A 17,203-nucleotide genomic window follows, 5' to 3' on the forward strand; every position below is an offset into this window, starting at 1 on the left:
CATGAAAAATAACCAATAATCTTGGCAATACACTGTGGTAGTATCCAACGGCTCAACAAAATATAACAAGTTTCTGGCACTTGAGGTTTTACTTGGTGGCATGAGACGTGAATTTGATGATTTCATTTAGACCCCTTCCATATATGTAGATAATTTAGAAAGCTTCTATAGCAGTAGGCTTCCATATAATTTTCCTAATGGCCTTTAGCTTTCCTTGTCCTTCCCTGGGTTCTCTCCTTTGCACAGCTCTTCCATCACCTTCCCAATTTTATCCTCTAATCCAGTTTCCTCTTTGAAATTTAAGATATTTAAAGTATATGTAAAATAAGTTTCTCATTTTCTTTTAAGTGTGAGAATCCTTAAAGATTGCACTGGCACACAAAATTACCAAGCGGTAGGCTATCTCAGCTACAAAGTTGATCTAGAAGGTTTTGTGCCTGAATAGGGTGAAGTCCATTAAGGAGAAGAGAGATGGAGTTTGAAGGATGAAATGCGGAACTACTGTAAGCTTAGATACAGAGAGACAGAAAAATACACAAGCCTGAAGTTCGCTAGTGAAAAAAAAAAAATGATGTGGGATTCCTTTTATACAGGAGAGTCAGTAAAATAGTGGTGAAACAGCAAACACTTTATATCCTTACACAAGCTGCATCCACATAGCTAAACAGATTCCTACACCCACCCAGAAGCCAATGAAAACCTTTCACAGCACCCAAGCCCCAGAAACACTCCTGATAATCTCTTCTAATCCCTTCCCCCAAGGAGCTGCCACAGCTTCCTTCACTGACTAATGGACTTGTGTTGTGGTATATGTCACTGTATCTAGTTCCTGTTGTCCAACAACTTGTGAGATCAACCCTTCTCTCTGCAGGCAACTGCAGGCCGCAATTCATATGGCTGCTTAGTGGAAGGTTTTGAGGCAGTATCACAACTCATTCCACTTATTCTTCTGTCCACGGGCATTTGGACACATTTCCGTTTAGAGCTTTCAGAACTCACTTGTGAGTGTATAGCATGTCCCTTGATGGATATGCATGCACCTCCATAAGATACCAAAGCTTTCTACTTCTTGTTAAAAAGCTCCAAGTAACTCCATCTTTAAGTGCCAGTAGAGAAATCTCCCACAGTTTAAAGCTTGGAAGACCTCACTAGGTTCTTTTTGCTCTGCACAGCAAATTTGTTCATGCATGCTCAGACAGCCCTTTCTCAAGGGCTGTGATCGTCAGTGAAGCAGCCTTTACCCAGCATTCATATCGAGGAAGCAGCTCTGAAGTTGCTGCTGCAGCTAGCTCTTCACAGAACCTCGCTTTCCTTGCCTTTAGTTGATTGAGAGTGATAGTATAACTCTGGCTTTATTTATTTTATTTTCTGTTGGAATCCACTCCTCACAAAACAATGAATTACGGTGCTGCCTCCTTAGCAACGGACAGCAGAAACCCTGTAGTTCAGAGGGTCTGCCCACTCATTTCTCTAGCCCTGGTCTCCATCTCTTATCTCTGTTTGTCCAACTGATTCTCCAGGCACCAGCATGGATTTCCATAATTACTGTGAACTTTAACAAGCTGAATGTTAGTGCCCAGGAGACAGATGGATGGCTTGCATATGTTCGGAGGCAAAGCGAATCAGACCATTGTTGCTACCATTCTCTGGCATCATTTTCGTGCACTCTGGGAAGACTGACACAGCCTTGTTATTACTGTCAGTGGGAAGAAGTTTCTGTTTGTTTTCAATAAAGATATGCTATCATTTGTCCCTTGGAGAAGGGATCTCCAAGTTAATTGATAGCTTTAGAAATGGACTCTTCCATGCGCAAATGAAGAGGAAGTTGAAGAAACAGTGAGGTCCATGCAGAGTTCTCTCTACAGAGCAGGATAGATGTCATTCAGAATGTACCTGCCTTACCCCAGGAAAGAGAAGCTAGACAGGGACTTCACAGATGGGGTCTCTTTGTTTGAAAGGACACTTATATTAGTTAGGGAAGTCTGACCAAAGGAATTTAAGAATATGGCCCAACACAAAACCCCAACTTACTTCAAATACCATGAGAGATTATTTTGTGATGCTTCTGTCACTCAGTTGTACAATTCCCAAGCATGGACTTTGTGGATGACAACATCATGTGGCAATGACAAGGCCCTGAGCACCCTGGCTATATCATCTAAGACTACCCTCAGACTAGAACAGCGTAGTTCATCCTTCTCAATGCCATATGTGTCTTAATGGCCCTAAAGCACACATTTTAGCTTACCCCAGCTAAATTTTAGCCAACCTTCACTTCACTATTCTGATATAGTAACTTCAGAAGTGCTTTAAGGGTCTAGAATAGTAAGTTGTACTTTTTGAATATTCCCTGAAAAGTTGACTCACCCTGGTTTTATAGGACCATGCAGGATGAATGTTGTCTACTTACACGAACCTTTTAACACACGGAGACAAAAATTAATCTTGGGAAGATGTTGCCTGCTCACCTCAGTTCTGCACTGAAGTCTACTGTTTGAGAACTAGCCATATTTAGCTAGATTGCAACAAGCCCCAATTTTACAGTATTTAGAGTGTTCCTCCAGCTTTCCCTACAATTCCGACTGAAAGTGAAGGAAAGGATCCAGTCTCTCTTGGATTCACTCTGTCCTTTCCCTGGGGCACAAAGGACTTATGTGAATCAATTTTAAATTGTCCTGAAGAAGTAGCTAGCAGCCTGGTTATGTTCAAATCCTCTGCCCTAAGAAGCAGTATGGAAAAACCATTGTAAAGATCTGCACATAGACTTACACGATCATTAAAGATGAAACTGCTAAATGAAAAGATCACAGGCAATTAGAATTGAACCCATAGCTCAGTGGCTTGTCTGGCAGTTAGATTTGAAAGGCTGCCTTGGACAAAGGAGAGCACTCTTTTATGTCAGGCTGTTCAGGGTCAGAAAATAACCCAAACTAGAAACAGAACTAAAAACTCCTGATTTGCTTCAGCGCTGACACCAGTTAAAGTAATTTACAAAAGCTTCTACCCCAATATTTAATTACCCACAATGCAATATTTATATGTAGCAGAGGTGCCATAATTTACAGTGACAGGAAGCTGGGGTTGGAGAATTAGGAGTAAGTGAGCAAAACAATAAAACTTGAGGCTCTTGTCCTGAGATACATGCTTTGTTTATTCTTTCTGACAAGGGGAGCTGGACATGAATTATTTATACTAAGTGTGCTATCACGTCCTCTCTAACTGAGTAATGAAATTTCATAGTCATGATTTCCTATAGATTGTAGCCCATAAAAAGTAGCTGAGGGATGAAGGTGAGGAGGAATAGAGGGAAGAAGTGGTAGATTCATGAACCATTCTGGAAACTTTCACTGATGTGTCCTGAAGTCCTCAGATAGCTTCCTTGCTGAATTCTAAGGCAGCTGGAGAGCAGGTGTGTGGTTGGTGAGCCTGGGGTGGCATGCTAGAGTGGACCAGGAGCAATGGGGAGGAAAAGGAAGAGCTGATAAAAACCTGACATGGAATTTTAAACCTGTGTGGATTTCTATACTCACTACCCTTTACATATTTAGTTATTCTTTGAAATATAAGTAATAATACTAACCATCATTTAAGTGGACAGATTTTATTCTTACTATAGCTATTATATACAAATATTTTCTGGAGTATAGCTACTATAAGTATTGGGTTATATTTAAACTGGGGAGACAAAAGCTCACATTTGTCATATCTATGTAGTGTATATTTGTATAAATGTATGATCCAACAACCAAAGCAATCTACTTCCCATCATTTGGTTCATTGAGGAAGAGGTTTATTCTGTTGCCTAGACTACCCTGGAACTCAATTTCTACTCCAGACCAGCCTAGAACTCAAAGCAGTCCTCTCAACAGCAGCTTGCGAAGTCTTGGATCCAGGGATGAGCCACCATGTCTTGCCTACAGAGGCCTTGAAATAGGGGCTGTCTTTCCACTATGAAGACTTTGGGAGTTATCTGCTAAGTCATGCCTGTCTGAGACGCACAGCTGTTCACAGAGAGTAGATAGAATTCTGCTTCACTGCAGAGGTCAGACATTTGCCTACACAGTGGAAAATGAGGCTGTGTGAAGCACACATGCCACCTCATTACCAAATGAGCACAAGAATATCTCCCAATATCTCTCTGCTTTATCCTAAAACCTAAGACGACCAATGAGCATTGACTTTACCAAATCCTGACAGGAGCTGAGAACGAGACATGTTTAGAACATGATCGATCCTGGATGCAAATAGTCTTTCATCATTTGCAGTATGCTTTAATATATATGAAATAATCATATATAGTATGTGAGAAGGCCTTTGATGCCTCTACTGAGGGGGTTTCAGTCCCTGGCGATCCCATTATACAAAACTTAAGAGTAGAAAAGCAATTGCCAGGTCATGAGACTACTCATTTTTTTTTTTTTGTTGCTCAGAGCATACTACTAACATTAAAACATCAAGACTAAAGCAAAAGTTGATAATCCCTATTTAAAATTTCATTAAAATAATTTGAAAATATGATTCTGATCCATGTGGCTGTGTGACAGTAATGAAATCTCTTTGTGCATGTTAATCCTCTTGACCGTGGCAGGGCTTTCAAGCCTTGTTAAGGAAGACCTTTGCTCAGATTCCTACCGATTCCAGAGGACCACACTAATAGGTGACCACTCACATGAGTGTGAGATCAATGTGAGACCATCAGCCTCATCAATACGCTCCTACTGTGCATCCCTCATGCATTCTGCTACCTGATGACACCATCCACAGTGTCATTTACACACACACACACACACACATATGTGTGTTTGTGTGTATGTGTGTGTGTGTATCTTTGACCTTTTCCCCCTCACCTTCTTACCCCAGCACACAGACCATTTGAATAAAAGTCCCCTCAATCCACTTCAGTATATTTTGAGTCTATCCTTTCCTCTTTATTTTTACCACCACTGTGTTACTTCAAACCCTTCTGATATCTTGCCTGATTCATCTTAACACCTTGTTAACTCATTTTTCTCTTAATATCACTTACGCCTACTTCTCTAGTTATAGTCTGCTTTCAGCACACAGCCACCTACAGGAAAAAGTCCTGCTTGATATCATGCCCCATGCATTTCCTGCTTCTCAACCATTGTGGGCAGTTACTTTTGTCATAAGAGTGACATGTCAACCATCGACACATACCAGTTTGAATGTTTTGTTTTGTCACATATATATCTGTTTTCCATTTCATCCTAAAACACCTTATCCTTACTAACTGCAAACTTTTGTATAAAAAGTTTGGGGGCTGTCTTTGTCTTCCAGAAACTTTAATCTCAGTGACTGATGCCTAACAGAAGTTCAGGGCATGCTTGTTGAAATGAAACCAGTAAAGAACGAGCCATCAGGCATGACAATCTATTCCAGGGACCAGTACAGGGCATCTTGTGAACAATGTTTTCAGGAATACTAATTATGGTTATCCTGTTGACTCTGAAGCTATGTCTATAAGAGGGATATCTGACTTAACTTCTGAGTCTCTGTCAATTTTCAGCTTTCATTTTTAACACACCACATCCTGGAGTCCTCTGAGAGGGAAGTCTCAACTGAGGAATTGCCTGGGTCAAATTGACCTGTGTGCATAGCCCACTGTGACCAGCTATGGCCTAAGAAGTAAAAGTCAAGCAAACTTCTGTTCTACATGACTTTTCAATGGAGTGATTTATCACAGCAACAGAAAAGACACTAGGAGAGAAATTGGTGCCAGGCGTGGGGTGGTGCTTGGTGGACCAATCTGTTTTATTTAAGGACTGTGGAAGTATTTGTATTCTGTACTGGGAGAACCACTGGGTGTTTAAAGATCAGCGAGCTACTTCCATTAGAGCTTGGAGGATAAGAATGCTGAGAGAAATACAAACAGGGAATGCCTTGCTAGTGAGTTTTATAGGAAAATCAGAGCAGAAATCAGGAGGCAGAAGCCACAGGACACTTGTGGAGCTTGCTCTCTGCCTTGCTTCCAGGTTCTTGCTTAGCTAGCTTTCTTGTGCAGCCCAGAAACACTGCAGTAAGAGTGGTGCTGTTCATGGTGATCTGGGTCCTGCTGCATCACTGATAATCTAGGCGATTCTTCGCAGACATGCCCATAAACCAATCTGAGTTAGACTCCTCAGTTAATGCTTTCCTCATATACAACCCTAAGCTATGTAAAGTTAACAAAGCCAACTAAGACAGACCTCCTAGTCACGTAAATAAGCAGAAGACTCTTGCAGAACACCCCCCCCCCAGGTTCCCATTTCAATACACTGGAACGGCATGTTACCCTGGCCAGGATCTTTTCCTCTCTTGGCTTAGTTAACTCACCTTACCTTTCAAGTTCAGCTTGTAGCCCTTCCCTAGCTGGACCACACAGGTCATGGTGGGACATTGCTGAGATGTCAACTCAGCATCTTCTATTTTCCCACCTAAAGCTTGGCTGAATAAAATTAAAATAATGTATATGGTGTAAACAAGGCATGCAATTATTTCACTTTGCTGCTAAATAACATTGCTGTAAAAGTGAGGACCAGCTTGATTTCAATAATGAATGTATTATACCTTTTAATTTATCCCTTCATCAGAAATACATTGGCAGCTAGTCAGTGGGTGCTGTGCCAAGAACTGAGGTGAAGCCATGAGAAATACAGGTAGTATCTTCATGCCTGATTAAGGTCATAGTTCTAGTATGAGGAGACAGACCAACCACCACCACCACCCCCCAAAAGAAAGAGGGAAATAATGAGATAATTGCTGTCAATAAAGTCAGGTGAAATGGGTAATGAGTAATGTGTTTATGGACATTATCTAATACTGAACAGTCAGAGAGGCTTCAGTGGGAGGAATGAGGAGCTGGCTTCTGAAAGGTGCTTGATCAATGGTCAAGTGAGAGAAAAAGCAAAGAGATGCAGTGAGAGGGAAGGAATAGAGGAAGGAGAGTGGGGTGTCTTAGTGGTCACAATCTCACAGCAAGTGCTTATGCTTGCCAATCTCTACTAGTGCTGAAGGGTGAGTGGCATTTTCATCTTGTGATGCAGGAGCAAGTGAAAGGGCAGATTGGTCTCAAAGCAGAGCTGTGTTATCAGAAGACACAGTGAGTTGGGGATTCTTTTCACCTTTGGTCTTATCGACAGTGTAGAGTCAAGACCCTCTACAGGTAACAAAGCTGTGGAAAGGCAGACTTCAGAAATGACCATCTAACTCCACTTCTCAGAGCCTCCAGGAAATGAGATTTTGTATGAAAAGAAGTGCACAGAGACATTGGACTTAACCTCACACATGTCATTGTTGGAAGTCATGTTCCTCTGAGTCAGTTGCTCTGGTACAGAGCTGTGGTTGTACCTTGACTCATCTGGGCAACCGAAGCATAAGAAGTCAGTAAAAATTCCCTGAATTTGGGGTGAGAGGTGGCTGGATGGGTGGTGCTTGCCATGTAAACATGGTGATTTGCATGCAATTCTCAGAATCCCCTTTAAAATGGCATGCATAGCCATGTGCACCTGTGACCCCAGCATCAGACAAGTGGTTCACTAGGGCTTGCTGCCCAAACCAAGGGTGCTGAGCATACCTGGAAACTGATAGACTTTACTTGGTGAGCTCCAGGGACATGAGCAACCCTGAATTGAAAAACCAAGGAAAGTGTCTAAGGAATGAGAGACAACCTTTGGTGCATTTGGACACTCACACAGACACACACACACACACACACACGTGCACACATGCATGCACACATACACACACACTTACTTTCCTGACTAATGGAGTCAAATTCCCATGTCTCTTGTAGTCCTGGAACACAAAAGGTCTCAATCTCAGACTCCAGGTGGTGTAGCCATCACTACCCTCACTCAGCTGACCTCCATGTCTACTCTTGAACTAACTCTCAGGCAAGGAGAAGCATTGTCCATTGCCTCTAGGTTGAAATGGCAAGGATACAGAGATGCTATGAAAGCTAAATTTTCTTCCTCAAGAGTCATGAAGACCCAGCTAGGTCTAAGACCATGATACATTACTGTGCTTTCACCCTAACATCTCTGGAGACTGGCTTACAGCCTCACAGACCTAGAAAGTGGCATAACTCTTCAACAGAGTAAAAGTAGAAAGTCAAACTTGCCAAGCCCCCTGCTACAGACACTGAAGCTCTGAACATGCAGACTGCTGTTATAATTGAGTTGGTAACACAGCAACCTGACATCTGTTTAGGATACCTGAATGTACACACTAAATTCTTAGCTATAGGAGAACATTTTATTTAACCGGTGGAAGCTTGGTTATGTCTGTGCGTGTTGGCTGTGAGTATCTGCCTGTCCACTGTCAGAGCCTTGGCTTCATGAGTCAATTGATGACACTCCGAGGTAAATGCTCCTGCTTCTCTCCCCATGACCAGGCTTGGGACCAAGCCCTGCGGCTTGTGCATCCTTCCTTTCCTGTTGCCCTGCGGCTTGTCAGAGAGCTTCCAGCAAAGGATCCTCTCCTACACTCGTGCCTTCAGAACTGTCAGCAGGAGGAAGGAGATGAGGCAGAGCAGAAGGAGCCTCTTGGCACCTCCCTGGCAGCCTCTCGCTTATCACCAGCCAGAACTCAGGCACTCATTAGGCTCTAGATAGAAATTATTCCAAAGAAAATGCCAGAAAATCGTGCCACCATACTGGCAGGAAATTAAAACTACTCAGAGCAAGTGGAGCCAAGAGAGCTTTTACAATGAGAGGAACATGAAGAGTGTGATCAGCTGCTCTCTCAGGCAGTCAGGATTCATAATGCTGATCCTGATCCACTAAGGGAGCACCCATACTGCACCCTGATCCACTAGGGGAGCACTCATACTGCATCCTGATCCACTGGGGGAGCACTCCTACTGCACCCTGATCTTCTGGGGTAGCACCTATACTGCATCCTGGTCCACTGGGGGAGCATCCATACTGAATCCTGATCCAATGTGGGAGCACTCATACTGCATTCTGATCCACTGAGGGAGAACCCATACTGCATCCTGATCTACTGGGGGAGCACTCATCCTGCATCCTGATCTACTGGGGGAGCACTCATACTGCATCCTGATCTACTGGGGGAGCACTCATACTGCATTCTGATCCACTGAGGGAGAACCCATACTGCATCCTGATCTACTGGGGAAGCACTCATACTGCATCCTGATCTACTGGGGAAGCACTCATACTGCATCCTGATCCACTGGGGGAGCACCCATACTGCATCCTGATCTACTGGGGAAGCACTCATACTGCATCCTGATCCACTGGGGGAGCACTCCTACTGCACCCTGATCTTCTGGGGGAGTACCCATACTGCATCCTGATCTACTGGGAGAGCACTCATACTGCATCCTGATCCACTGGGGGAGCACCCATACTGCATCCTGATCTACTGGGGAAGCACTCATACTGCATCCTGATCCACTGGGGGAGCACTCCTACTGCACCCTGATCTTCTGGGGGAGTACCCATACTGCATCCTGATCTACTGGGGGAGCACTCATCCTGCATCCTGGTCTACTCGGGGAGCACCCATACTGCATCCTGATCTACTGGGGAAGCACTCATACTGCATCCTGATCCACTGGGGGAGCACTCATACTGCATCCTGATCTACTGGGGGAGCACCCATACTGCACCCTGATCCACTAGGGGAGCACTCATACTGCATCCTGATCCACTGGGGGAGCACCCATACTGCATCCTGATCTACTGGGGAAGCACTCATACTGCATCCTGATCCACTGGGGGAGCACTCCTACTGCACCCTGATCTTCTGGGGGAGTACCCATACTGCATCCTGATCTACTGGGGGAGCACTCATCCTGCATCCTGATCTACTGGGGAAGCACTCATACTGCATCCTGATCCACTGGGGGAGTACCCATACTACATCCTGATCTACTGGGGGAGCACTCATCCTGCATCCTGATCTACTGGGGGAGCACTCATCCTGCATCCTGATCTACTGGGGGAGCACTCATCCTGCATCCTGATCTACTGGGGAAGCACTCATACTGCATCCTGATCCACTGGGGGAGTACCCATACTACATCCTGATCTACTGGGGGAGCACTCATCCTGCATCCTGATCTACTGGGGGAGCACTCATCCTGCATCCTGATCTACTGGGGGAGCACTCATCCTGCATCCTGATCTACTGGGGAAGCACTCATACTGCATCCTGATCCACTGGGGGAGTACCCATACTACATCCTGATCTACTGGGGGAGCACTCATCCTGCATCCTGATCTACTGGGGGAGCACTCATCCTGCATCCTGATCTACTGGGGGAGCACTCATCCTGCATCCTGATCTACTGGGGGAGCACTCATCCTGCATCCTGATCTACTGGGGAAGCACTCATACTGCATCCTGATCCACTGGGGGAGTACCCATACTACATCCTGATCTACTGGGGGAGCACTCATCCTGCATCCTGATCTACTGGGGGAGCACTCATACTGCATCCTGATCCACTGGGGGAGTACCCATACTACATCCTGATCTACTGGGAGAGCACCCATACTACATCCTGATCCACTGAGATTCTCCCCCAGTGAATCAGGATAGTCCTATTTACATCAGCAAAGTGAGATCACAGAGGGGCCCAGAATGATGGGGAGGACAAAGCTGTGAAGTAGGCTCTATTGTGTCTGGATAAATTCTGAGGTATGGTTTGAGGGAGTATCTCCTAAGAGAAACAGAAATAATAATAAAAAAAAGATTCTGGTTTGGCTTTCCTATTTTTATTTTTTTGGATCCAAGTATGTAACAATAAAGTTCTTAAAAGAAAGGTTTTTAAATGCCTGGAGGATCATGGAGTCAAGTTCACACTTTGAAAATGGAATTTAGTAAGAGACAGTTGAAAAGGTGATTTATTTCCAAAGATTTTGTCTTAGTTACTGTTCCATTGCTGCGAAGAGACACCAAGACAAAGGCAACTTTTAAAGGAAAGCATTTAATTGGGGGCTTGCTTGCAATCTCATCGGTTTACTCTGTAAGCATCATGGTAGGGAATGTTGCCATGGGCCGGCTGGCATGGTGCTGGAGCAGAAGCTGAGGGATCACAAGTGATTGGAAAGTCATAGGCAAAGAGTGAGACTTCGTCTGGCAAAGGCCTTTTAAATCTCAAATCCTAGTGGCACACATCCTCCTGCAAGGCCACACCTACTAATCCTGCTGAAACACTTCCACTAACTATGGACCAAGCATTCAAACGTAAGCCTATGGGGGCCGTTCTCCTTTAAACTACCACAGGAAGTCCTTCTTACACCCTGAAGCTAAAGGAATGATACACAGAAAGGGACACTTGAGCTGCTGGGCACTGCAGCTCACAAACTGCATCATCTGCAGAGAACCATGGGAAGCAAGAAAATGACCCAGATGACGGGTGGATGCAGTGCAAAGGAGTGCAAAGGAGAATGCGGCTTATTATTAGACACCTTTAAAAGAAATTTGTCTTCTTTTATCCCACTGAGCCACTGACTCACAATGAGGTGTTGTTGGAGGTTGGGATGAGTTGAGGAATGAAGAGTTGAAGAAGGTCTTGTGATCTATTGGGGGATAGAGTCAGAGAGGAAAGGCAGACCACAGCAGGTTTCTAGCTACAGAGCTGACAATGAAACTGAGGATCGTGGCCCTCATTAGCAACAGGACAGGCATGGGTCTTCCCTTCAGCCTACTTGGTACCCTGTGAGGAGTGGTTCTTGGGTTATCAGAGGGGTGCCTGCTGAACTGAGGTCAGAGATACAGTGAGAAATGGGGTGGTGGAGGTTGGGGGGAATGTTCTGTGGGATGCACAGCAGATGTAGGTGTGAGGGGGAAGGCTACAGCTGATGTTATGATGAAATGCTAGGGACCAGACTGTAGGACTGGGTATAGGAGAAGAGCAGTGGGCAGCCTTCCTGGCTTTCTGGCAAGCTGTTTTTGTTTTTGTTTTTTTTTTCTCCTTTTTAATTAAAGTAAGGCATATCCTTCCATTCCTGGGAACTGGTGGTTTTGAAATGACCTACATTGATCCTGTCTTTGTAAGCTCTACATAGGTGGTGTCTTAAGTCTCATCAGCAACACCAAGGCACTCATTAGAAAGCCATCATGAAGGTCCTCCCACATAGCTTTTCATACATAGACTCTGGGAAATCTATGCTCACTTCATGTGCTGAGTGACACTTTCTGATAGCCTGGGGCACCCCTTTTACCCAGGGTTCTTATCTCCCCTTCCCTGCCAGGATGCACCACCCTCATCTTCATCAGCCCTGCTTCACCCATGCCTTCTTTAGGTTGTTAATAGGTCAAGTTATGCTTGTTCCAAACTCAGAACTTTTAGGTTATGTACTACCCCTTCCTATCAGATTCTCATCAGAAGTTGTTCTGTTGGCCAACATCATTCAGGCTTTATGGTATGGTTCTGGTCACACAAAATCCAAGCTAACAAGCTGGGCATGGTGGTGCACGTCTTTAATCCCAGCACTCGGGAGGCAGAGGCAGGCGATTTCTGAGTCTGAGGCAAGCCTGGTCTACAAAGTGAGTTCCAGGACAGCCAGGGCTATACAGAGAAACCCTGTATCAAAACAACAACAACAACAAAAAAAAAGTCCAAGCTAACTGGTTATAACTAGAGCTTGTCCCCATAATTTTGACACAGTCTACATCCATGATTAGGAAAAACAGAAATCATTATTTACAAAATCTAAAGACAATAAAATGTAGAATCTAGTCATTTACTTCTAGAAAGTTGATATATAGATTTTCTCACAGAATTCATTATTCATGTACACAATATTTTTTAAGGAATCTGGAGGTAGATTGTTCCCTTTGTGAAAATGTCTTATGTTAGTAAATCTAGTGTTGACTTCTCCATTCTTCATTCATGAAAGCACTATTCAGTGGGCTCCTTTAAAGGGAAAATTTGACTAAATGAGCTCTACTGTGGGCATTCTACATGTAAACGGGCATGTGCAAAGCCAGTCTAAATTTAAGGTATTTGTGATAGGAAAACATTTATGCTTTTCTGTTTCTATAGTTGGCCACATTTACAGTGGGTTCAGCTGCATTTCACGGGGCTCTGGGCAAGATCTATAAGGTCCACTGTTTGCCTCTTTTACAAATTAGCTTCAGTAGATTATTTTCATAGTGAAAGCATACAATAGTGTCAAGGTTTAATTCTATTGAAAATCAATGGCTTTCTCTGAAAAGCATTTAACATTTTTCATCTTTTGCAAGAATAATTTGTGGCACAGCTAATAAGCTCAGAATGCTAGTGGTAGTAGTTTAAAATGAGACATGTCTCTCAACCTTGTGACATTCCAGGACTGGTAACAAGGTTGAGGGAGCAGCTTACCACCCTCTTCCACCTCAGAGCCCTGGGCTTCAGCTGGCAACTGGAAGAGTAACAGCTCCCTGTGTCTTAAAGCATAGACATGTTAATGTCATTGCCCCTGTGTTCCCAGTAAATATGCCACAAAGCCACACTGGAAGAGAAGACGCATAAAGAAGTGTCCCAGGGTAGGCATCCATTCCCAGTGACAGAGTCATTGTGAAGGAGGACTACAGATATCTATGTACACCCTGCTGTCTCCACCATAGAAACCTATGTTATTATCTCAATTCTGTGTTACTGGGATTGCCAACCAAGTACCAAGTCTACTCACTGTGGGTGCCCCATTCTCTCAGATACCATGTGTGTCTTTCAGACACTTAACCATGTCCTGGCCATATATACTCACACCACTTCATATCTGGTCAATCAAAAGTTTCTCATGATTAATTCCTATAATTATTTGCTCAATTACCTTATAATCCTCTTACAAGCATAATCATAGTCACATGTGTATTGTATCCCTGCTACCCACTACAGTATATTAGGATACTCTGGGCTGGTTACTTGAATGAAAGAAACACTAAATCCACATTATAATGTATTGTCTCCTTGGATATAGCCTATGTTATAAATTTTATCCAGTGGGTTTAGGGAGGGAGCCAGGATTTGTTGACTAAATCAAGTCAAAAGTATTCATCCCTTTTGTCTTTTTATGAAGGACATGATGCCATTGTTACACTCCTGAAGCACTATAAGAGACCCCAGGATGAGCTGCCATGTAACGAATATTCTCAGCCTGGAGGAGGTACCTCTTTGCTATTCTGTTTTTATTGCTGCACAAGCTTGAGTTCAATGGTAAATGTGTGTTGCTGTTATTGTCCCTCTGGGATGAGGAAGGAGGATAGAGCCAAGGGATGAGGTTCATTTGTGAAAGTTTATACCTGGGTGATGCTACACAAAGAATGGCCACCACAATCCACCGTAATATAAATATTCAAGCTTTGCATTCCTTGGAATGAATGGGCATGAGGTACAAGGCTCAGAAGGCCTAAGAAAGCAAAGAACAGTTATTTCCTATGTCAGCAATTTACTAAGACAAGGAAAGTATACCCATAGCCAGATACAAATTAAAGCAGGTACGTCTGCTGGAGTCTTCTAGAACAGAATTAGGACCTCTTTATGTAGATTATAGAAAAACATATGCACTGCAGCCTCCTGTGCAGAAGGAGATAGGAACCTTAAGCTGGTTTGTGTTTATCATGTTGAACTTTAAGGAGAAATAAATGATTGCTGCCTTCAACTCTACTGTGTAACTTGATTTCTAGATGGCTCCTATGTGTCTGTCCCATCCCCCTTGGGGAAGATTAAAAGCATGACAAAAGGTACCTGTAAGTGGGATGGTTGTTGTTTTATCGCTGAAGATGATTATTGCCTAAATACCACAGACATATATTTTGCTTTATTATGTTTTGAGTGGTGGCTACCTCAGCATCATAAGCTATGCTGATGGAGACCTTTCTTCTCAGAGTCAGCCTTGCCCTCATGCCCCTTAGTCCACAGTTGTCACAACAGGGGATCACTGATGCATACTGAAGAGAGCTCAGACTCACAGTGGACTATTTACATATATTTGGAACAAAATACAAACTATAAATATTAATATTTTTAGAATTGGAAAATCATTTGCTTTAGAAAATATTCAAATTAATAAATTACTATTTTTTAAATCTCTCAAAGAAGTGACCCTTGTTTACTTTTTTGAATGCATGCCACTGTTTGTTGAAATTAACATCACTAGATAAGGAATGTATTAAACACAAGTCCATGAAAAATTAATATTTAACCACTTGGAATCTGTAGTTTTAAAAGTACTTTTTAGTGTGGAATATGTCCTTAGACTTCTTCCTCTGCTTATCACTTGCTGCTTAATGAGCAGCCCCTAAAGACCCAGTTTACCAATAGATATTTGACTTCCTTACTGATGGAGGCCGAAGAAATGGAAACTCCATTTCTCAGACAATGAGGCAAACCATATTGGAGCATAGCTGTGTCTCTAGCCATGTTAACTGAAGGTCAGATGACAAATAAGGTCAGCCCTGACCAGAGAGATTGTGCTGCTAAGCCAGAAGGCCACCATTCTAGTAATGCAAGCCCAGACCACATGTGCAAAGGTCTTAGGATCTCCAAGTGATCAGTTACAGTTGGTATGAGGCACCTTTGGTAGAGCATGTCCATTGTGTATTTATAGCCATGTGTTCACATCCTGTACCCAAAATAAAAAGGCAATTATTGTTCGCAGAGAAGGCAGATGTTCTCCTCCTGAGGGCTGAATTACCCTCCCGTTTCCATCTGCAGCTCTCTGAAATTGAATTCCATGAGATTATCGGCTCAGGTAAGCAAAGAAACCAGATCCCTGTTACATTTTAACAACCTCAGACTCACAGTCAACTGTAAACATTTATCAACTTCTCTTAAATAATTTTAGGTTCTTTTGGGAAAGTCTATAAAGGGCGATGCAGAAATAAAATAGTGGCAATCAAACGGTAAGTAAGCAGATGAAGCACGTCATCAGCTGGAAAGAACAGGGGCTGGGCCCCTGAAAACTCATTGACAAGAACGTGTCCTCACTCCTGTCCTAGATACTGAGCCAACACCTACTGCTCCAAGTCAGACGTGGATATGTTTTGCCGAGAAGTGTCCATCCTCTGCCAGCTCAATCACCCCTGCGTGGTTCAGTTTGTGGGTGCCTGCCTGGATGACCCCAGCCAGTTTGCCATTGTCACACAATACATTTCAGGAGGCTCTCTGTTCTCCCTGCTTCATGAACAGAAGAGGTATGGGCTGTGGTCCACACTCACCTTGGACTCAGCATGTGAACCACCTTTATCTCATGCCTAGGGACTTCCCGTCAGGGACCCTGTTGCCTGCTGACGTGTCTAAGTGCTAACAAGAATGGCATTTTAAACACGGCTGATGATTTATGGCTAATTATTATATTTCCAGAAATGATATACTTAAGTGATATTTTTAAACAGTAAGTCAAGGGTAACAAATTTGAGGAATGTGAAGCCAGCTGAGGCTTATAAATAGATTAACCTTGACACATCCACATGGTATTGCACAAAAGCTCAGAACATAGTAATCATCAAGGGTTGTAGTACTGATGAGAGAAAGATTTTAAAAAGAATGTTCTTGCCCAGGTTGGACCTGAATTCATGTCTTAGATCTCTGTGGACAGAAACTATGGGGTGGTTTCACTCAGTGGCTCCAGAACATTCCATTTCTGTTATTATCATGGATTTTTGTATGACACAAATAAATTTAAAAATAAAGTAAGTATATTTTTAAACAACACGTCATATATCTGAGTTGACATTTAGTTAAGCAATTCCCAAATATGGAAAAAGGTATTCCAGACTGAACATTTAACTCCATCTTCAATGTTAATAAAAAGTTAGATAGAATTACACAGAATAAAACATCACGGGATGTTTTCCTTTGAGGGACATTCTGAGTGTTGGCTTCAACCACTTTTTTCCATTCAATCTCTTTTCTATTCTAGAATTCTTGACTTGCAGTCTAAATTAATCATTGCAGTAGATGTTGCCAAGGGCATGGAGTACCTGCACAGCTTGACCCAGCCAATCATACACCGAGACCTGAACAGGTAAGAGGCTTTCCTAAACGATGAACTTATAACTCTGCCGCTCACGAGGACACAGTGAGGACATGTCTTAGATTTATCTCAGATCAGAGTTTTCTCTATGAACACTGTGGAAAGGGAACAGGCCACTGCCATGGTCTCACAGAGATACAAAGCTATGTAACTGCCTCTCAGGGACTGTGGAAATCTAAGGAAAATTCCAGAAAAGATATTGTGTATAG

At 43.2% G+C, this 17,203-nt stretch overlaps 1 protein-coding gene across 1 annotated transcript in view; it reads left to right on the top strand.

The window, feature by feature from the left end:
- Nucleotides 1-17,203, top strand: part of Tnni3k (TNNI3 interacting kinase) — a 311,536-nt gene that overhangs the window by 137,033 nt on the left and 157,300 nt on the right. Inside the window, 6 exon segments of the mRNA XM_085835372.1 lie at nt 14,037-14,123; nt 14,644-14,700; nt 15,618-15,710; nt 15,804-15,861; nt 15,958-16,152; nt 16,881-16,985. Of these exon segments, the coding sequence (XP_085691498.1) occupies nt 14,037-14,123; nt 14,644-14,700; nt 15,618-15,710; nt 15,804-15,861; nt 15,958-16,152; nt 16,881-16,985 (595 nt within the window).

This window comes from Mus caroli, unplaced genomic scaffold, assembly GCF_978045245.1.
Source record: "Mus caroli unplaced genomic scaffold, Mus_caroli_1 scaffold_3, whole genome shotgun sequence".
NCBI classification, from domain to species: Eukaryota; Metazoa; Chordata; class Mammalia; order Rodentia; family Muridae; genus Mus; species Mus caroli.